Source organism: Mesoplodon mirus, assembly GCF_964341445.2.
Source record: "Mesoplodon mirus genome assembly, chromosome: 5".
NCBI lineage: Eukaryota > Metazoa > Chordata > Mammalia > Artiodactyla > Ziphiidae > Mesoplodon > Mesoplodon mirus.
This window is the reverse complement of record NC_138980.1, coordinates 32,739,723-32,761,581: the sequence shown is the minus strand read 5'-3', so window position 1 is coordinate 32,761,581 and position 21,859 is coordinate 32,739,723. Positions and strand designations below refer to the sequence as shown.

The 21,859-nt window shown below is 60.7% G+C and overlaps 1 protein-coding gene across 5 annotated transcripts; it reads left to right on the top strand.

The window, feature by feature from the left end:
- The first annotated feature begins 1,200 nt into the window (after window positions 1-1,200).
- Window positions 1,201-18,403, top strand: MED16 (mediator complex subunit 16). Of its 5 annotated transcripts, none has more exons than XM_082621330.1 (16): window positions 1,201-1,329; window positions 2,750-2,891; window positions 3,465-3,572; window positions 3,849-4,018; window positions 7,053-7,484; window positions 8,156-8,261; window positions 10,437-10,592; window positions 11,382-11,593; window positions 12,355-12,561; window positions 13,512-13,722; window positions 14,135-14,268; window positions 14,449-14,641; window positions 15,142-15,358; window positions 16,417-16,500; window positions 17,004-17,146; window positions 18,278-18,403. In XM_082621330.1, exons 2-15 carry the CDS (start codon window positions 2,759-2,761, stop codon window positions 17,128-17,130), a joined length of 2,490 nt encoding a protein of 829 aa, XP_082477456.1. In that variant the 5' UTR covers window positions 1,201-1,329; window positions 2,750-2,758; the 3' UTR covers window positions 17,131-17,146; window positions 18,278-18,403. The 5 variants fall into 5 exon arrangements, with proteins under 5 accessions (XP_082477456.1, XP_082477454.1, XP_082477457.1 ...); XM_082621328.1 differs by having other exon boundaries at window positions 2,714-2,891; XM_082621331.1 differs by having other exon boundaries at window positions 2,670-2,891.
- Window positions 18,404-21,859: the final 3,456 nt, after the last annotated feature.

The window sequence follows — 21,859 nt, the reverse complement described above, 5'->3', positions numbered from 1 at the left end:
TAGTTTGGGTTATAATCCAATATTCCTTAATTTTATTCCTCAGGTTGTTCCAGATTCGGCTGCTGGGAGCCCTGTCAGTGGCTCCTGTGTGTCACTGAGGCACTCCCATAGTTGCGGGGTTTTATTTATTTGAGCACCCGCCTTACTTTCTGCCGCTACAAGACGCACAGGGCTCCTCTGCATATTCTTGCTTCGTCCTAGAACCAGCCCTTTCTCCAAGGAGCCTGGTTCCTTTCCCTGGGGCACCGTTTTAAAAACCAAGATCTGGGCGCTGGGTGTGCTGTCTTCCATTTTAACAGGCATTTTAAAAGTTCTACACATAGATGCTAAATAATGGAAATCCCAAGGGCTCGTACGGAGGACACAAGGAGATACTTGAGTAACCCGCTTGGAGACTCCCACCTGTGAAGGGGACCGAATTTCCGGCGCCCAGAGGACGGGCTGGGGCTCCGGGCGCGGGTGTCGGGTCTCTGGGGGAGTTCACAGCCTGCCTCCAGAACTGTTAACGCGAACTCCGTCCTGTCCTGGCCCCTGGTTGGTGCGTGGGTTTTTCCCCCCACCCCGCTACTCCAGCCGGGCCCCCAGACAGCCCGGCCCCCCGACCTTTGCCCAGGCGGTGCCTGTCACCCGGTTCACCCTTCCCTGCAACCCTAGGAGGTCTTTCTGGAAAAGACCTTTCAGAATGGGGAGAGTCCAACAGCAATAGAACCAACTTTTGGAAAAGGAATTGCAGATGGGGGTTGAATCCAGAGGGACCCTCGATGCGTTAAGTCACCTCTCTTATAGAGCCCAATTATAACACCGCGGATACCAGAAGAAAAGGGGCAAAAATATGGAACGCTTCACGAATTTGCGTGTCATCCTTGCGCAGGGGCCATGCTAATCTTCTCTGTATCGTTCCAATTTTAGTATATGTGCTGCCGAAGCGAGCACAAACTAAACCTTTACCCCAGAGCTATTTAAAGGGCATAGAATATATCCTTTTACACTAAGGGCGAACTCCATTAAAAACCGATTCAGCCATTCGTCCCTTCCTTTATGATATTTGTGCAACAATACCTTAACCAAATGGGGTCACTCACTGAAATTCAGAAAGTGGTTTTTGTTCCACCAAATATGACTCGGGTGGCTGCTGGGAATCCATGTCGCATGCAAATTGTACCGGAAGAGGGGCGGAGCCGGAGCCGCTGCCGTCCCAGAAGTCTCCGGGAAGCGGCTGCGCTGCGCGGGGGTATCTTTGCTCCTAGGAAGATGGCGGCGGCGGAGCCGGGGCATTAGGGCAAGTGCAGGCTGCGGCCACCCGCTCGGCTGGGCTCACAGGCCGGCCCGGTGAGTGCAGGGCTGGGGGCTCGGGCGGTCGGCCGGCCTCCGGACGGCGCCGCGGCAGCGGGGAGCGCCGGCCGGGGAAGGCGGTAACTAGCGGCGCCGGGGCGGGGCCTGTGGGGTCAGAGGGCGGGCCTGGAGAGCAAAGGGTGCTGGGTACGCGGCCTGAGTGCGCTGGGCGGGGTCTGGGGGTCGTGGCGGAAACTTGGGGGGACCTGAGGCGCCCCGGGGGTCGGGGCACCGGAGCAGGGAGAAATCGGGGCGGGGCCTGGAACGATCGGGGGCGGGGCCTAAGGTTATACCTCCTCGGGGAGGGTCTGAGATGCGTTGCGGGGGGGCTTGGGGGCGCGACCTGGAGGGCCAGAAGTATGGAGGCGGGGCCTTGGGGTTGTTTCGGAGACCCTGAGATGAAAACAGAGTTTGGGCCGGGCCTGGGGACACAAGGGGCAAATTGGGAGTGGGGTGTGGAAAGCAAATACTGTAGGAGGCGGGGCCGGAGAGCTTTGGGGGCAGAGCTTAAAGACTGTTGAAAGGGCTTGTGGGCGGGGCCTCGGTGTTCCTGGGCATGGCTTGAAGAAGCCTGGGGCCTGGGGGTCGGGATTGAGGAAGACGGGGCCGATCGTACTCCCAGTCTCACTGCGCTTTGGTAAAGGTGAAAAGAAATAACCTTAATGGATGCCCGGCGCGTGGAGCGCGCTGAGGAAACGTTCACCATTCACGTTGTTAGTTACCTGTGGAAGCCCGGCACCAAGCTGCTGCCCGGCCCCCTCCCTGCCTCTGTCAAAGGCAGCCCCACCGGTGCTCTTGGGTGTCCGTGGACTCCTCCTTAAGGATAGACCCGGGTCCTACCCTACCGCTCCTCACAGCTTGCACTGTCCCCAGCTTTGTTCACCTGGACCAGTGCAGTCACCCCCACCCTGTCCCTCAGCCTCGCCCTCCAGACAGCCAGAGTGGCCTGTGAAACATAAACAGGCCTCAGCCCTCCTGGGGCTGCCACCTCTCTCAGGGTGAAACCCCCCAGGCCCTGCACGACCTGTCATGTCCTCTCCCCACCCTTACTTTGCCCCGCCCCCTCACTCACCCTTTTCCTGCCCCGCAGGGCCCCGTGCCACTCTTTGAGCGCCCAGGCTCAGTCCAGCCTCTGGTCCTTTGCACTGGCTGTTTCCTCTACCTGGAATGCTCTTCCTTCAGGCTGTGTGCCTCGATCCCTCACACCTCCACCGGGGAGGCCTCCCTGGCCATGTATGAGTAAAATGCAGCTCCCCCGCCACATGCGGGGCAGGGGTTGAGTCCACTTTGTCCCCCGCGGTTACCCAGTGTCCAGCACTGCCCTTGGGGTCCTGCAGGTGCTGCGTGAACATCGATGACAAGCCAGTCCTCCCTGCTGCAGGAGCTGGTGACTGTCCTCCGTGTGTGACCTTGGCAGGTGGGCACAATGGACCTGGCTTACATCTGCGAGTGGGAGAAATGGCCCAAGAGCACCCACTGCCCGTCGGTGCCCCTGGCCTGCACCTGGTCCTGCCGTAACCTCATCGCCTTCACCACGGACCTGCGGAGTGACGACCAGGGTGCGCCAGCCGCCCCCTTGCCCCCCCCCCGGCTCCCACAGGGTCTCCTCCTCCAAGATGAGGGGTGATGAGGGGTGGTGAGGGGCACAGAGGGCCTGGAGCTGGGGGCACTGGGATCACCGGTGGGATGGCAGGAGCCAGGGGTGGGTGGCCCCGTGCAGCTTGCTGAGGCTCCTGCCTGAGTTTTCCAGACCAAACGTGTCACCACCTGACTTTGAGGTGCACTCTGCTAGCTGGGCCTGTGTTGTCTCTGCCACTGAGTGACGTGCACTCGGGAGAGGGAATTAGAAAAACAGAAACTTAGGGTGAGGGAAAGAACCAGCTGTTAGTTTCCACGGAGAGACGCCCACTGTTAGCATTTGGGGTTTGTTTTTTTCCGGTGCCGTTTTCTACGTCTCCTTTGCCCCACTGGAGGCAGGGTCACGGGCTGCTCCATCTCTACTCGGGCCGCCGGCTTGTTAGCAGCGGCTCCTGAGTCCCCATGGCCGGGGCTTTGCTTCTTCCTCCCCGATGCCCCCGGGGTCGTCGGGCACCCGGCTGTTGTTGCCGTGTTGACCACACCGTCCTTCATAGACCTGACCCGCATGATCCACATCCTGGACACCGAGCACCCCTGGGACGTGCACTCCATCTGCTCGGAGCACAGCGAAGCCATCACCTGCCTTGAGTGGGACCAGTCAGGTGAGGGCAGCTCCCCTTGACCCTGAATCCCAGGGCCACCTGCTCTTTCTTTTCCTGGTCCTGGCCCAGGTGTCCAGAGCTGGGACTCTAACCCTTGACCTGTGTGTTGGCGGGCCCTGCTCTGCCCACTGCTGCTGTCCAGAGTCCTTTCCGGACTCGCCTGTGCCCCTCCCTGCTCTACTGCCCCCAGGCCGGCCTCTCCCACCCCGGCCCCTGATGGACAGTCGGGGGGGGGGGGTTGTGATGCGGGTTTGTCCCCCGCCCCACCCCGCACAGGCTCGAGGCTGCTGTCAGCTGATGCCGATGGGCAAATCAAGTGCTGGAGCATGGCCGACCACCTGGCCAACAGCTGGGAGAGCCCCGTGGGCAGCCTGGTGGAGGGGGACCCCATCGTGGCCTTGTCGTGGCTGCACAATGGTGTGAAGCTGGCCCTGCACGTGGAAAAGGTGGGTGTCCCGCCTGGGGGTGCAGCTCCTCTTGTGTCACCAGCACCCTTTTGGTCCTCCTCACCTGAGCCCGGCTCACACCTGCCATGCAGGGTCAGCACCCGTGCGGCCAGCAGCCCCTGTGTGACTGACGTGGTGAGATCCCAGAATTCCTGCCTGTACCCCACAGTTCAGCCCAGTGTCCCCTCGAGAGACCCGCCTGGGTCCAGGGTGCTGAACTCAGATCACGATGCCACGCCTCACCCGTCGCTCTCCTCACCATCAAGTGGGGCTGCCGCTGGCCGTGGTGAGGGTCTAGCGCGAGAAGGCTTGAGAGGGCTCGGTGGGGCCGCCGGGGCGCACGTGGCTTGCTCTGCCGGCTGCTCCCCAGAGCCAGGAGCCCCTCCTGGGTTGGTGCTGTGGGAAGTGACTTTTCTCCCATCCCTTCCCCATGTCTGCTCCCTGTGCCTGGTGCAGGGCCTGGGGACAGTTACTGTCAGCATCTGGCAGCAGCGCACTGCAGCGCTGGCTCCAGGCCGCGGGGAGCGGGGGCAGGGGGTGCGTGCTGCCTTCCCTTTGTCTGTTCTCTTTTTTTATGTAACAGCTCTACTGAGATACAAGTCGCTTAAGTCGCTTAGTGTGGTTCACTCACCTGAAGTATACAGATTGGAGGTTTATTTAGTATCTTCACAGACTAGTACAACCATCACCACAGTCGATTTCAGACCATCCTTTTTTTTTTTTTTTTTAATATCTTCTTTATTTCCTTTATTTATTTATTTATGGCTGTGTTGGGTCTTCATTGCTGCATGTGGGCTTTTCTCTAGTTGTGGCGAGCGGGGGCTACTCTTCGTTGCAGTGCGCGGGCTTCTCATTGCGGTGGCTACTCTTGGTGCAGAGCGGGCTCTAGGCGCGCAGGTTTCAGTAGTTGTGGTGCATGGGCTCAGTAGTTGTGGCACACGGGCTCAGTAGTTGTGGCACACGGGCTTAGTTGCTCCACGGCGTGTGGGATCTTCCCAGACCAGGGCTCAAACCCGTGTCCCCTGCATTGGCAGACGGATTCTTAACCACTGCGCCACCAGGGAAGCCGCAGACCATTCTTTTCAACTCAAAGGAAGTCTGTCCCCATTAGCCTCCCTCCCCTTCCCCACCCCAGCCCCTGGCAACCATGAACCCACTGTCTGTCCCTGTGGACTTGCCTGTTTTGGATGTTTCCCATCAATGGAATCAAACACCGTGTGTCCTTCTGTGTCTGGTTTCTCTCATTAGCGTCGTGTTCTCAAGGTCCGTCCACACTGTTGCGAGCGTCAGGGCTATTGTTCTTCTTACCACCAGATCCCTTTGTCTCTAAATTATAAAAGACATATGTGCTTGTTTAAAACACCTGGACAGGGCTTCCCCGGTGGTGCAGTGGTTGAGAATCTGCCTGCCAATGCAGGGGATACAGGTTCGAGCCCTGGTCTGGGAAGATCCCACATGCCGCGGAGCAACTGGGCCCGTGAGGCACAGCTACTGAGCCTGCACGTCTGGAGCCTGTGCTCCGCAACGGGAGAGGCCGCGATAGTGAGAGGCCCACGCGCCGCAATGAAGAATGGCCCCCGCTTGCCACAACTAGAAAAAGCCCTCACACAGAAACGAAGACCCAACACAGCTATAAATAAATAAATAAATTTATTTATTTAAAAAAAAAACAAAAAAAAACGCTTGGACATGCACACGGCTCTTGCCCATGATGCTGAGGTCAGGCGTCTATCCCTTCTCCCCTTGGTAGGAATTCTAACTGCAGGGCTTGCTGCCTAACCTTCTGGACCTTTTTCTCTGTGGGACGTTTCTTTTTTTTTTTTTTTTTGCGGTACGCGGGCCTCTCACTGTTGTGGCCTCTCCCGTTGCCGAGCACAGGCTCCGGATGCGCAGGCTCAGCGGCCATGGCTCACGGGCCCAGCCGCTCCGCGGCATGTGGGATCCTCCCGGGCTGGGGCACAAACCCGCATCCCCTGCATCGGCAGGCGGACTCTCAACCACTGCGCCACCAGGGAAGCCCGGGACGTTCCTTTTTCAAACTGCCAGCGTCTCTCCTTGGGGGTCATCTGGGGGCTTTTGCTTCTTTCTTTACAACACTGCCGGCACCTCCACGTCTGGAAGACTCTGTTGGGGCCGTGGTCAGCCCTGCCTTCCCTGGACGCTTGGCCCTGTGAGTCTGCTCCCCAGACAGAGAGGGCACATGCTCTCCCACTGCCCAGAGAGCCCTGCTTAGTCTCCAGCTCGTGCTGTTTCAGTGACAGACGTGTTGCACGGATCGAAAGGAACCCGGCGCGCAGGCTGCTCCTGGGTCCGCCTGGGGTGGAACGCTGGGAGAGGCACAGCCGGGGACAGAAACCAGGGCCGGGGCAGGGGTTGGCTGGGGGCCCGAGGGCCCTTCCGAGGGGAGTGGAAACGTTCCTGCCCAGGATCGGAGCGGTTCGCACAATGGGGTGGTTGTCAACTTGAACCGAAAGCCGAGAGGAGGTGAATTTTGCTGTACGTTAATTGTAACTTAAACCTGGTTTGGAAAGGTAAAATAGCAGTGGCAGCTGTACTTTGCAGCACAGCCGGAATGCCTTACCTCTGGGGTCTGTAAACGGCAGCCTGCTCGCTCGCCCACTTTGTAAGCAGTCTCACTGGCAGCTGCTTCTCTTTGCTGCAGACGCAGGGAAAGAGCTGAGTGGTTACAGCAGACCACTTGGCTCACAAAGCTAAAAGTACTGAGTGTCTGACCCTGTGAGGAAAGCATGGTGGGTCCTGTCCTGTGTGTGTCTAGCGTGTCAGCCTCACCACAGCCCTCGGACGTACAGATGGGGATACTGAGGGTCAGAGAGGCCCACATCACACAGCGCTTGAGTGGCTGAGGCAGGACCTGAACTCAAGTTCATGCTCTCGTGCCTTCTGCCACGTGATTCCTCCATGTTCCCAAGGGTGCGACTCCCAGAAGGGCGTCCTGGGGTCACAGAGGCAGACCCCTGAAGGCCAAGCACGTGGCCGGGGCCGCCCCGAGCTGACCCCTCCCCCTCCCCCACAGTCAGGCGCCTCCAGCTTCGGCGAGAAGTTCTCCCGAGTCAAGTTCTCGCCGTCGCTCACGCTGTTTGGGGGCAAGCCCATGGAGGGCTGGATTGCGGTGACGGTCAGCGGCCTGGTCACCGTGTCCCTGCTCAAGCCCAGTGGGCAAGTGCTGACCTCGACGGAGAGCCTGTGCCGGCTGCGTGGCCGCGTGGCCCTGGCCGACATCGCCTTCACGGGTGGCGGCAACATCGTGGTGGCCACGGCAGACGGCAGCAGCGCCTCCCCAGTGCAGTTCTACAAGGTGTGCGTGAGCGTCGTCAACGAGAAGTGCCGCATCGACACCGAGATCCTGCCCTCGCTCTTCATGCGCTGCACCACCGACCTCAACCGCCGGGACCGGCTCCCCGCCATCACCCACCTCAAGTTCCTGGCCCGAGACATGTCAGAGCAGGTGTGCCCACCCGGCCACCCCGTGGTAGGACCGCTCGGAGCTAAACCCAGGCGTGGGCAGGGCCGGTCCTTCCGGAGGCTCCAGGGCAGCATCGGTTCCCGCCTTTCCCAGCTTCTAGAGGCGCCGCATCCCTGGCTTGCGGTCCCTCCTGCATCCTCACGGCCAGCAGCGCAGCCTCTCCCGTCTCTCTCTGCCGCTGACCCTCCCGCCTCCCACTTATAAGGATCCTGGGATGACGCTGGGCCCCCCGTGAATCCAGGGTTATCCCCGTCTCAGGGGCCTTAACTTAATCTCACCTGCGAAGTCCCCTCTGCCCCATGAGGTGACACATCCACAGGTCCTGGGACCAGGACAGGGACATTTCTGGGGGCGAGGTTCAGCCAGCTGCACCGGGGTCCCCTCATAACCTTGCACTGATCAGCCTCCAGCTTCATGAAGTCCCAGTACGTTTCCGCGGCCCCCTCGCTTCCCGCTGGGGGTGCCTTGAGTGACTGCCTTCCCCAGGGGAGGCGGGGTCATGGGGGGCAGGTGCGGTGCTGGCTGGGTGTACCTGGGTCGGAAGCCGCAGCGGCTGTGAGGCGGGTGCCGATGTGAGCCCCGTGGAGCAGCCGGAAGCCCGGAGAGGCCGAGGGGCTGCTCCAGGCCCCTCACCGAGCCGCCCACCCCCCCAGGTGCTGCTGTGCGCGTCCAGCCAGACCAGCAGCGTGGTGGAGTGCTGGTCCCTGCGCAAGGAGGGGCTCCCTGTGAACAACATCTTCCAGCAGCTCTCGCCCGCCGGTGAGTCCCGCTCCAGCCGGCCAGGGACACGCAGCCTCCCGGGAACCTGGGGTCCTCTGGGAGCCCTCGGGTAGAGCGAGGCACGGGGGTGACCTGAGTTTGCCAAGAACGTGCCCGCCGCTCTCTTCCCTACCTCTCTGTCCCCACACCCAAGCGGAGCCCCGAGTTCCCCGCCGGGACTGGCCCCCCTCCTGACACCTATGTGGCTGGGAAGCCGGAAAAGCTCCTTCCCTGGAAGCTGGGGGTGAACCTGTGGCCACACGGGGCATGTTCCCGCTGATGGCAGCGCTACTGGCCCTTGAGTGGCCGAGGGGCCAAGTCAAGAGGCCCCTTGAGGCTCCATCTGCCCGCAAGGTGGTTGCCTAAGCTGCTCGATGTGGCCTCGGAGGAACTAAATGTGAAGAAGGTTATGCTGCCTTTCCTGAGTGACCCCGCGGGGCGGCATAGCCACAAGGGGTCCCAGCCCTTCCCTCGTCCCTCCTCTGTCCTAGTAGCTGTGGGCGCGGCCGTCAGGCAGGTCATGGCCCCCACGCACACCCTGGGACCTTGTCACAAGTGGGACCACATCTCACGTGAAAGGGTTGTCACCCCCGTCAGCGGGTAGAGCCTCGTCCTGGTGCAGGTGTCCGAGTGCTGGCAGGCTCTGTGCTGAGCTCGCCCACACCTCCTCCCCCCACCCTGCCCCTCGCACGAGCTTCGAACGGCCTGCGGCTCCTGGATCTGCCTCCTCTTCTCCTACCTCCCTGCCTTTGCCCGAAGCGCCCCCCGCCAGCCCATCCTCCCCTTCAGGCCCCCGCTCTGCCAGCCACCGTCCAGCCCGTGCTCCAGGGGTTGGCCTGACTTGGGTGGACATGTGGGTCCAGGTGGACTCGGGCAAGCAGCTCAGCCTCTGACAGCGGCCGCTCCCCTCTGTAAGCTAGGAATTGCCGGGGGCCGCCAGGCTGGGTGTGGGTGCCTGGCCTGCTCGCCCTCCCTCCCTGGGCATCTCCGTAGCTGTCACCGTTGCAGCTGTGCTCAGCATCGTCCCTCTCTGGGCCTTGGTCTCCCTGTGGGATGACGTTTGCCAAGAGCCCCTTTGTGCTGGGCCGTCCAGGGAAGAGCTCTCAGGGCAGATGGGTAGAGGCGTGCTGTCACAGCCAGCTTTGCCGTGTCACACACCAGCCCCAAACTCTGGCTTAGAACCACAGCCCGGAGGGTGCTGGGCCAGGCCGCCTCCGCTGCTCCGTCCTGGTTCCCTGTGTCTGCCATCACCCCAGGGCAGCTGGGGTGCTGGCTGCTGCCTGGGCGCCCGGGCTCACCTCAGTGTCACCTTGGAGTCCAGGTGCATGGGCGCCACTGAGCCTCTGCTCACATCATGCCCGCAGCGCGGGGGGCCAAGCCCAGATTGATGGGAACTACCCCACCCCTTGCTGGGGGGCTTCATCATCACACCAAGGGTGTGGGCGCAGGGGGGAGCCCGTCTTGGCCACCAGTCGGTCCAGCTCATGGGGAGAGCTGGGGTTCCATCCAGGACCTCTCAGACCACAGGGACAGAACCCCACGCAAGCCGGCCAAGTCACTGGGGAATTTTGGGGTTTGTGTGGTGGCAGGGTCGGGGGTGGGTTCCCCTTCTCAGCACGTTGGCTCCTTTAAGGGGACAAGGTGGAGCCGCCCCCGCCAGCTGACAGCCTCGCGGCCCAGGCTGGTGCCTCCTCCTGTTCCTGTGAAGGCCCAGGACCGGATCCTTTGGGGTCCTCCGCTTCTCCCCCCCACCCCCAGTCATGTGAACTCGCTGGGTCTCCAGGAGGGGCAGGGTGCTGGGTCAGGTCCACCCTTGTGTCTTCATTTTTTTTGCGGTACGCGGGCCTCTCACTGTTGTGGCCTCTCCCGCTGCGGAGCACAGGCTCCAGACGCGCAGGCTCAGCGGCCAGGGCTCACAGGCCCAGCCGCTCCGCGGCATGTGGGATCTTCCCAGACCAGGGCACAAACCCGCGTCCCCTCCATCGGCAGGCAGACTCTCAACCACCGCGCCACCAGGGAAGCCCTTGTATTTATTTTTTTATACAGCAGGTTCTCATTATGTATTTAATATATATTAGTGTATATATGTCAATCTCAATCTCTCAGTTCACCCTACCACCACCCCCCTGTCTTGTCTTCATTTTGTTGCTCTCTGTCCCCCCCATCCCCTTTTAGTTGGTGACAAACAGCCCACGATTCTCAAATGGCGGATCCTGTCAGCCACCAACGACCTGGACCGCGTGTCTGCCGTGGCGCTGCCCAAGCTCCCCATCTCACTCACCAACACTGACCTGAAGGTGGCCAGCGACACCCAGTTCTACCCCGGCCTCGGTATGGTGTCTCAGAGCCCCCGGGGGAAGGGGGTGGGCCCTGAGCTTGGGCTTCCATTACAGGGTCCTGGGAGCCTGGCCCCCGGCCTCACGTTAGTCCCATTGGGGACGAGGGTGCTGCTTTCAGGATCTGATGGGCTCACAGGGCTGTGAGGCCACCGTCCAGCTGTGCTCTTTACTATGTAGAGGGCTGTTAGCAGTCCACAAGGGAGAGGCTGGGAACTTGGGGAAAACTTTCCAGATAAGCTTCCCTCCCATGCCCACCCCCACCCCCACCCCCACCCCCGTTGTAGTAGCTCACGTGGCGATTCTGGGTTTGGGCCCTGGCGTCTGTGACCCTGGGTGAGTCAGGCTGGCTGTGTTGGTGCCGGTCCAGGGCAGCCCCCAGCCCCCTGCTGTGGATTACGGGCTTTGGGTTCTACGAGCCCCTGAGCTCAGTGGCCTCCGTTCCACCCCGAGGCCCTTGGTGTACATGAGGCCCAGGCCCTTCCCATCCGCTGTCCTCTCCGCCTGCCCCTCCCACTTGTCCCCCTGGAAGTCACCTGTTGCCTTACGTTGGCCAAACTTAGTGCTGGCCGCAGGGGAGCGGGGCAGAGGTGCCCAGACAGTGTGCAGTCTGCTACACCGATTCGGGGGCCGGTTGGCCAGGACTGGACCCCACTGTGGGGGTTGCACCCCGGTGGCTCGGGGCTCACGCCGCTCCTTAGCACAGCCTCTGCTGGGTGTGGTGGCGGCCCCTTCCTGTTGTCCAGAGCTGGGTTCGGCCGCCTGACCCTACACGTGCCCCCAGGGCTGGCCCTGGCCTTCCATGACGGCAGCGTCCACATCGTGCACCGGCTCTCGCTGCAGACGATGGCCATCTTCTATAGCTCCGCAGCCCCCCGCTCCGTGGACGAGCCGGCTCTCAAGCGCCCTCGGACCACGGGCCCCGCTGTCCACTTCAAGGCCATGCAGCTCTCCTGGACTTCCCTGGCCCTCGTGGGCATCGACAACCACGGCAGGGTCAGTGCTGTCCCGGGGGGACCGAGGGTGAGGCAGGGTGCCCGTGCTGCTGTCTGTGGCGGGGGGCCGCACTCAGGAAGTGGGGGCCCCTAGGGTGCTGCTCCTGACGTCAAGGAGTTCTAGGTCCCCAGTGCGCAGCAGGTGCTCTGCGAGTTGGCCTCCTGGTTCCCAGGGGAACCTGTCTGTGGCCTGGCAGGAGGGGGGGCAGCCTCACAGCCACTCGCACACTCACGCTTTCGCTCACACCCGCTCGTGTTTGCACGCTCATTCACACCCGTGTATGCTCACACCTCACATTTGTCCTACTGGCACGTTCGCACACGTGCACACATTTACACGCTCAAACCCACGTGCGCGTGCCCCCCGCCCCACGCAGTGGGCTCCTGCGAGTTGCTGTCGGGCACCCTGTGACTTCTGCTCCGGCCCCATCCTCGGTGTCTCTGGGTGGTGGGTTGGGCTTCTCGGGAGCACGAGGTCTGTGTTCCCAGGGACTCCACGGCCCCCAAGTGGACCTGCAGGCCCCACCACCCGACAGGCGCCCTGCCGGCTAGGAGGCCCTTCAGGCCCTATGTGGGAATCGCCACGGCTATGGAAACTTGGGGCTTGTGGCCCCCATTCACGCCACGTGGCTGGGCTGTGGCTCTGCAGCCCTCCTGTGTGACAGGACAGCGGGCAGGCCTGGGCCCCACGCCAGCCGTGCGCTCCCTGCCCCCCAGCTGCCCCTCGGGCCCAGCCCCCTCACGCCCCGCCCTCCTCCACAGCTGAGCATGTTGCGCATCTCGCCCTCCATGGGCCACTCGCTGGACGCGGGGCTGGCCCTGCGGCACCTGCTCTTCCTGCTGGAGTACTGCATGGTGACCGGCTACGACTGGTGGGACATCCTGCTGCACGTGCAGCCCAGCATGGTGCAGAGCCTGGTGGAGAAGCTGCATGAGGAGTACACGCGCCAGAAGGCCGAGCTGCAGCAGGTGCCCGCCCCCCTTGGCTGGTGCCCGGTCCCTCCGTCAGGGTGACCCGCGGGCCAGACGGCCCACCTCTCGCTGCCGCCTCAGCCCAGGAGTGCGTGGCTGTGGGCCTGACGCCACCTGCCTCTGGGTGGCTTTGGAGGCCTTTTCTTTTGCGATCAGAGCACTAAACGGGAGTTTTACAGACGGCGAGCCAGAGAGAAGGGATCATTTGGACGCCATGGTGGCGCGCCTGTAAAACCCAGAGCCCCCCGAGTTCAGTGGGGCAGCTGTAGAGGTCAGCGCTGCTAAGAATCTGAAGTTGTCCTCTGTGCCAGCCATCAAGGAGAAAACAGGAAGTAGAGATCCCATTCCCATTAGCAGCCTGCTGAGATGTGCGAGTGCTGGACCCGACCCAGGGAACAGCGCAGGACGGAGCTGGGTTCAGAGCCAGGGACGCCAGGAGTGATCAGATCTCTTGTTATGGGGCAGAGCTGTGTGCAAGCATTTTTTTTTTTTTTTTTGGCCGCACCCCTCATGCCTTGGGGGATCTTAGTTCCCCTGCCAGGGATGGAAACTGGGCCCTCCGCAGGGAGAGTGCAGAGTCCTAACCACCGGACCACCAGGGGATTCCCTGTATGCAAGCATCTTTATGCTTTAAGTCCTCCAGTCATCCTGGGAGACGACAGGTTTCAGGAACTGGGTGGGGTAGAGCTGCATCTGTGGCCCCACCCACTTCATGCCAGGAGCGCCCCCAGTCGTAAGGTGTCCCAGGTGTGTCCCTCCGGCCCCTGGGGTACACACGCCCGCAGGTTGAGACCCTGCCGTCCTGTGAGGAAGGTCCTCTTACCTGGTTCCGGCATGAGGAGGGCAAGGCCCAGAGAGGGTTAGCGGCTTGCCCAGCTGGCCCAGCACCTCGCTCTCCCCGGCCCCTCAGGCACATGCCCCGCCCACTCACATCCTCCACCCCCCAGGTCCTCTCGACCCGGATCCTGGCCATGAAGGCCTCGCTCTGCAAGCTGTCTCCCTGCGCAGTGACCCGCGTGTGCGAGTACCACGCCAAGCTCTTCCTCATCGCCGCCAGCTCCACGCTCAAGTCGCTGCTGCGCCCGCACGTGCTCAACACGCCCGACAAGAGTCCCGGTGACCGGCTGACGGAGGTCTGCGCCAAGATCACGGACGTCGGTGGGTCCTGCCCTGCGGGCCGCCCTGGCTGCTGAGGACCCCTCAGCCATCGCGCACGTGTGGGGTGTTGGGGACACGCGGTGGGCGTTAACAGGAACGAAGATGACCCAGCCTGGGGATGGCGTCCCCAGGGGCACTGCCTGTGTGGAGGCCTGGAGGCCGGCGGGAGCTGCAGGGTGCCCGGCACAGGGGGTCCGAGGGGCGGGCAGAGCGATCTGAAGGCCAGCGGTGGACACCCAGAGCCCCTCCCTCCAACCCCGCCCGTCAGGGTCCCAGGCTCAGCCAGGCCCATCCCTCATTTGCTTGTTCACGACGTAGGTGTCAGCCTGTGGGGGCGGGTCCAGCTCACCATGCGTGCTGACAGGCACACATGTGAGGTTCTGGCCGCCCCTGACTGCCTGTCCCCTCCCAGACATTGACAAGGTCATGATCAACCTCAAGACGGAGGAGTTCGTCCTGGACATGAACACGCTTCAGGCGCTACAGCAGCTCCTGCAGTGGGTGGGCGACTTCGTGCTCTACCTGCTGGCTAGTCTGCCCAACCAGGTGCGCCTGCACTCCTGCTTGGAAGCCCCACCCCCCCAGGAGCCCCAGCCCTGGCCTTGTCCCCTGAAGCCCCACCTCCCTGCCCCTGCCCCTCCCGGAAGACCCCTCCCCCCAGGACCTGCTGAGGTCCTAGGATGCTGCACACGCTGAAGTAAGCAACCTGAACCCTTCTCCCCATAGGGCTCCCCGCTGCGGCCCGGCCACAGCTTCCTGCGGGATGGCACGTCGCTGGGCATGCTGCGGGAGCTGATGGTCGTCATCCGCATCTGGGGCCTGCTGAAACCCAGCTGCCTGCCTGTGTACACGGCCACCTCCGACACCCAGGACAGCATGTCCCTGCTCTTCCGCCTGCTTACCAAGCTCTGGATCTGCTGTAAGACGCCCAGCTCTCTACTGTCATTCCGCCACCAAAATACAAGCCCTGGCTGAGTCCCCCCACCAGAATATAAGCTCCCACAGGTCAAACTGGCTCTGTCGTGGCCCCCACTGTTCCCCCAGCACCCAACACAGGTCCAGGCACGGTGTGTGTGCTCGTTAAACATCAGCCGCTCTTAGGCACCTGTTTGTCTTGTGTCACCAGGTCGTGTGTTTCTGTGGCCAGGCTCTATCGTTGTCACATCCGTGATGCCAGGAAGGGCACCCAGGGTTCGCTGCATATTTTTTAAATGAATAAGTGGGTCCCCATTTTACAGAGGAGAGGACTGAGGCCCGAGAAGAGGAAGGAGCTTCCCAGGGCCACTCAGGAAGTGGGGACAGGGTTGGGGCCTGTGCCTGGTGCTCTGTGAGCTCTGAGGAGGCCATGATGCCTCCTGGGTGGGCAGCGCTCTGGGCAAGGCTGCTGAGCAAGTTATCCCCGTGGTCCCGTCCCCACAGGCCGCGATGAGGGCCCCACGAGCGAGCCGGATGAGGCGCTCGTTGACGAGTGCTGCCTGCTGCCCAGCCAGCTGCTCATCCCCAGCCTGGACTGGCTGCCCGTCAGCGATGGCCTCATCAGCCGCCTGCAGCCCAAGCAGCCCCTGCGTCTGCACTTTGGCAAGCCTCCCACTTTGCCCGGCAGTGCCACCAGCTTGCAGCTGGACGGCCTCATCAGGTGCGTGCCCATCTCTGCCTCGGGGCCGTTGCACATGCTGTGCCCGCTGCTTCCCTCCAGCCTGACCTCAGTGCTGCTCCCGAGACTCCCCCACCTCCACCCTCTCTCCCGTCCTGGTCACTTGCCTCCATCCAGTCGCCTCGGCCTGTGCTGATCTGTGCCCTCGTTTGTCTGGGTGACATCATCCTCTGGTCTGTCACCGCCTGCCTGGAGGGCCCCACGTGGCTGACCTTGGTTACTTGGGCTCCAGCCCTTTCAGAGCTCAAGCTGACGCCCCAGTCCCCCACCATAAATCACACTGCAGCCTGGACTGCCTGGTGGGGCCCAAGGCCCCAGGGAATCAGAACCCTCTCAGGCAGACCTCCCAGGGCTTAGAGGTGACTTCAGGAGCCATTCTTTGGAATGTGTGGGGTCTAGACAGCCCAACCCTGCTGAGTGAGTTCATGACTGCCCAGCAGTGCCCTGGGGTGGGGGTTTGTCCCTATTTAACAGACGAGGAAACTGAACCTCAGAGATGCAGTCCGGAGGCAGCTGGCCAGGCCGCCTGCCTGAAATGGTACTCGAGCGATGAATCCCCAAGTGGAGGTTCGTGTCCGCACCTCCCCGGGAAGCGCTCTGGGCCTTGCTTCTCCACCTTCCACATTTTCTCGCATGTCTCGCCGTGGGAGGAATAGCCTGATGAATCACACGCTGTGGTTTGTGCTTGGGTTTCAGAAAAAACTTTACAAGGAGAGGTGGCTGGTCGTACAAGGGGTTTCACACTCTCAGAAGTTTTCAAATGTGTGATACGAGCATAACAGGCCGACCCGCCCCAGCCCCAGGTCCTCTCTGAGGGGCTCTGGGCGCCAGCGGCGGTTCTGGGCCGCCACCCCGACCCCGGGCCGGGGGTCTGTGGGCGGAGGGTGTATAGAAGCCCCTCTTGCGGACTCTCCCGGTTCCCCAGCGAGTGTGTGTCACGCACGCTTTGCCTTTAGGAGATGGACCTGTGCGTGCATGCGCGCGCTGCATGCGTGCGCGCGCACACCCCCCCGAGCCCTTCCCATGCCCCTCTCCGTCAGGGCGCCGGGCCAGCCCAAGATGGACCACCTGCGGAGGCTGCACCTGGGCGCCTACCCCACGGAGGCCTGCAAGGCCTGCACCAGGTGAGCGCTGCAGCAGACACTGGGCCCGCTCTGCCACAGGTGGTTTCCCGCCTGGGAACGGGGGTCCCAGAGTGCCTCCGTTGTGGGGCTGCTGAGCGGGTGCCCCAGGTGGTCTTCATAAAGGGCTGGGGTGGCCCAGCGGTGAGCGGCTGACCCGAGCCTGCCCTTGAGGGGCTCCCAGTGACCTGACAAGTGCAGACATGAAGGAGTGACTGCAGCAGTGCTGCGCTTTGCAAACGTGGCCCCGAGTGCTGCCAGACGACCCCAGGGTCACACCACTAGGGACGGGCTGAGCCAGGACTTGGACCCACAACCCTTCCTCTGTCCACTGAGGGAGATGAGGGGGTGGTATCTGAACTGGGACAGAAGGATGTGAAGGAATTAGTGTGGGGGGAGTGGGGGCTGCAGGGAACAGCATTCCTGGGGTGGAACAGCATGTGCAAAGGCCCTGTGGCCACCACCCGACCTTGCCTAGTGCCCCACCCTCCTGACCCCGCCCGCAGGTGTGGCTGTGTCACCATGCTCAAGTCACCCAACAAGACCACGGCCGTCAAACAGTGGGAGCAGCGCTGGATCAAGAACTGCCTGTGTGGGGGGCTCTGGTGGCGGATGCCCCTCAGCTACCCCTGACTGCGCCCAGGCCCCTGTAAGTGGATTCTTTTTCTTTTTTTTTTTTCTTGTCTGGTGAATACGGTCTTTAATTATTAGTTGGATAATTTTTCTAAAAATTTCATTGTAGTTGATTTACAAGTTTGTTAGTTTCTGGTATATAACACAGTATATAAATTTATATTATACATATATGTACACACACACGTTCTTTTTCCTACTCTTTTCCATTATGGTTTATGACAGGATATTGAATATAGTTCTCTGTGCTATACCATAGGACCTTGTCATTTATCTATTTTATATGTAGCAGTGTGTATCTTCTAATCCCACACTCCTAATTTATCCCTCTCTCCTTTGGTACCCATGAGTTTGTGTTCTATGTCTGAGTCTGTTTCTGTTTCGTAAATAAGTTCATTTGTGTCATATTTTAGATTTCACATGTAAATGATATTGTATGATATTTGTTTTTGTCTGCCTTCACTTAGTATGATAATCTCTGGATCTATCCATGTTGCTGCAAATGTCATTATTTCATTCTTTTTATGGTTGAGTAATATTCTGTTGTGTGTATGTGTGTGTGTATATACACACATATATATATATATATACCACATCTTCTTTATCCATTCATCTGTCGATGGACATTTAGATTGTTTCCATGTCTTAGTTATTGTGAATAGTGCTGCTGTGAACATTGGGGTGCATGTGTCTTTTTGAATTATAGTTTTGTCTGGACATTTGCCCAGGAATGGATCATATGGCAGTTCTATTTTTAGTTTTTTGAGGAACCTCCATACTGTTTTCCACAGTGGCTGCACCAATTTACATTCCCACCAACAGCGTAGAAGGGTTCCGTTTTCTCCACACCTTCTCCAGCATTTGTCATTTGTAGACTTTTTCATGATGGCCATTCTGACTGGTGTGAGGTGATACCTTGTTGCAGTTTTAATTTGCAGTTCTCTAATAATTAGCGATGTTGTGCATCTTTTCATGTGCCTGTTGGTCATCTGTATGTCTGTTCTGGAAAAATGTCTATTTAGATTTTTTGCCCATTTTTTTGATTGGGTTGTTTGGTTTTTTAATATTGAGTTGTATGAGCTGTGTATTTTGGCAATTAAGCCCTTGTTGGTCGCATCGTTTGCAAATATTTTCTCCTCTTCCGTAGGTTGTTTTCGTTTTGTTTATGGTTTCCTTTGCTGTGCAAAATGTCAGTGGATTCCTGATGGGTTTAAAGGAAAGGCACGCTGTCCCCTTGCTGGTCACAGAGCAGCCACGCACTCCAGACCTTCACTGGGTGCGTGAGACAATGCCACCCTTGAACTATGCTTTTGGGCCCTTATCAGCTGCGCCAGCACCTCTGTAACCGGCAGAGCAGGTGAGGACATGGCTTGAAGCCTCAAGCTGGCACCCTCGGCCCAGCGGGCCCTGCTTTTTCTTCCTTGGAGCCTACTGGCGGATCCGGGTGGAGGGCCTGGCCGCATGGCCACCATAACAGGTGGTGACTGAGACAGGCCTGGGCCTGCCCTGAGGATCTCACTGCCCTGGGTAGAGCCACGGCTGTGTTCCCGACCCCTGGGACCCCAGAGTGCAGCGACCGCCCTGGATTTCCCAGGTCCCAGCTCAGAGGGTCCAGGACAGCTCAGGCGTCTGTCCTTCAGAACATCCCACGTGAACCTGCTGGGTGTCCAGTGGCCACTGTCAGTGACACCAGCCCGGGCGTCTGCTTCGGGTTCTTCACCTGTACCTGTCACTGCTGAGCCCTCGCGACCGCCGTCTCTGACCTGGGAAGGCCCAGTAAACGTCCCCACTGGGTGGCCAGTGTCCTGGGTGCCAGCTGGCAGCCCCCTCGCCCCCGGAGCCTCCCTCCCCCTCCACAGGCATGTGGTTCTGCCCGTGTGTGCTGCTCTCCTGCTCTGTCAGCATTTATTGAGCACCTGGTGTCTGCCAGGCACAGGGGTCTCTGCACGGGGGGAGCGGTGGGCTGGACATGGGTGGGGGCTGCTCCCGACCGCCGGGTTCCTGTGCACATGAGTGTCTCTGTCTCTGCTTTCCCTCTGCATCCCTCCCCCTCCCCCGGGTTTCCTGAGCTCCGCGGTCCCCAGGGGTCCTGCTTCACCGGCAGCTGCTTCCACCCATTATGCCTGGCTCCCTGCAGGCCCCCGCACAGCGCCTGCCTGTTAAGTGATGATTGCTTCTCTTGTTTTCCTTCTGGAGGCACAAGGGAGGGCAGGCCGGCCGGGCACCCCGCGGAGGTCAACACGTGGCAGCGGTGTCTGTCGGGCTTTCAGGGGCTGGCAGCGCTCCAGGGGCCCCATTACCTGGGCCAGGGGCCGCTTCCCTGCTGACCAGCAACACTTGGCATCTAGGTCCTGCCGTCCGAGAGGTGCTTCTGTGGGGACTTGTGGGGACCTGGAGCTGCTGGCCGTGCCGGGAGGGGTGGAGACACCCTGCCTCGGACTCACCTCCCCTGCTGCTGCCACCGCCTTCTGTCCCCTTGGGGAAAGGGGACCCAGGGCGGCCTCCCTGGTCGAGGGGCATGTGGTCCACATTCCTACATATTTTTTCTCAGCCTTTTACCCCATTTGACCATTTTTTTTTTTTTTTTTTTTTCGGTACGCGGGCCTCTCACTGCTGTGGCCTCTCCCGTTGCGGAGCACAGGCTCCGGACGCGCAGGCTCAGCGGCCACGGCTCATGGGCCCAGCCGCTCCGTGGCATGTGGGATCTTCCCAGACCGGGGCACGAACCCGTGTCCCCTGCATCGGCAGGCGGACTTTCAACCACTGCGCCACCAGGGAAGCCCAGACCGTGTTTTTTTAAGCAACTTGTGTTTCTCAAGTCATTTGAAGTCTTTAAACCAGTTATTTGTCTTAGAAAAATGAACCTGTTTCTTGCACTCATGTTTCATTGGTTAAGGTTAAATTATGGGCATTTACACCCCGGCCACCATTTTCGGATGCTCCCTGGGGGGCAGGTCCGCATCTCCTCCCCTTAGGTCTGGGGCTTGCACCTGTTCCCGCCTGTCCTGTGCAGGGGAAGTGGCCCCGGGTGACCCTGAGGCTGGTGGGAACCCGCCTGGCTCCTGGGCCATCATCCTGGAGCTTCCAGGCCTCTGGTCATCAAGGTGGTGGGACAGGGACACACACCCCTCCCCCCCACATCCTTGTGACCCCGACCCACACAAGCTGAGCGCGGTGAATGGCGAACGGGGATGGCTCAGCGTCGCCGAGTTTGGGGCAGTTTGTTACACAGCAGCGGATAACCAGAACGCTCCGTGAACTGCTGTGACAAGCCCAGTGGGCATAAGCGGGCCCGGCTGTCCAGAAGCGTCGGGCTCATCTGGGAGCCATGGGGGGGGGGCCACCTGCTGAGGGCCCTGCTGCAATGTTCCTTCAGGTTGGGAGGGGATTTGTGGGTGGGGATGTTCCCTTGCCCCCTGTCCTGCCCCCACCATGTGTCCACACGGGTCTCCCCCTCTGGAGTCAACAAGGGCAGGTGTTACTGAGACAGGAAGAGGCAGGTCAGTCCGTCGGGCTGCGTGTTCACTGTGCCCTCAGCCTCCTCAGAGCCAGGTCCACGGGTCCCAGCTGCAGGTGAGGAGGCCGAGGCCACCATCCTCCGGAAATAGAAGCGGGAAGCTGCCCTTGACTCCCCATGGCAAGTGGGTTCCCGTCTGCAGTGGTGGGGGGCACGGCCTCGTGGCCCACCCTCCCTGCACGCTCCCCTCCCCTGTTGCTCAGGGTTGTCCCCTCCCCCTCCCACCAGCATCTGTGGGGAAATTGCTAGAAGAGGCCCTGCAGGGTCACAGGGCTCTCAGACGGCTGTGTCACAGGGACTTCTGAGTTTTCATGTGACTGCAGAAACCCCCCATGGGGTAGAAAGCATGGAGCCTGTGTCTCCTGCCTGGAGACCCACAGATCCCTCCCCCTCTGCCTGCCCCACCTACTCCACCTGGTCCTGCTCTGACCTCGGGGCCCCCGGCTCACCAACACGGACAGCCTAGTCTGGTCTGTAGTCCCCACTAGTGGTGCCAGGTAAAATGCGGGATGACAGCTAAGTCTGAATTTCAGATGAACAGCAAGTACGCTGAGAACCCCAGGCCCGTCTTCAGGATGACTTATGAGTTCCATCCTGTGCAATGGAATATTTGACCCGGTTCCTATGAGCAGGGCTGGGTCTCAGCTGTGGCTACACAGTAGGCACTCAACAAGTGGTTCCATATGAATGAACGCTCCATAGCAGTAAAACAAAAACTGGCCATAGGTTCCAATTCCAGTCCCTGGTGGGGCACACGACCACCTCTCAGACCCTCAGTCTCCTCGACCAAAGAGAGGTCAGAGACCCCTTTTGTGGACCAGGCTTAACACCTGGGACCTAGTAGGTGCTGGGCTTCAGTGGCCCCTCGTCCAAGTGGGAGAGAGGGCACAGGGCCTCAGGACCTGGGTTCTGCCCTGTCACTTCCCAAAAGGGTAAACAGACCCAGGAGGACAGTGAGTCCCCTGGGCCTCCAATCAGTGGAGCTGCTCTGGGACACCAGTCAGCTTTGCTCAGTGAACCGCGCAGCACCTGGGGATGGCCTAGGAACGCAGGCCCTGTGGAGAGTAAGGGCGCCACCACGTGGCCGAGACGTGAAGCGACTCCTGGCAGCTCCAGCCCGGCTTGAAGGGCGTGGGGTCTCCGGACTTTTGTCCCCGAAGATCCCTACGCCAGGCACGCCGTCTCTCAGCCTTTGGGTCACCTCCTGGCACC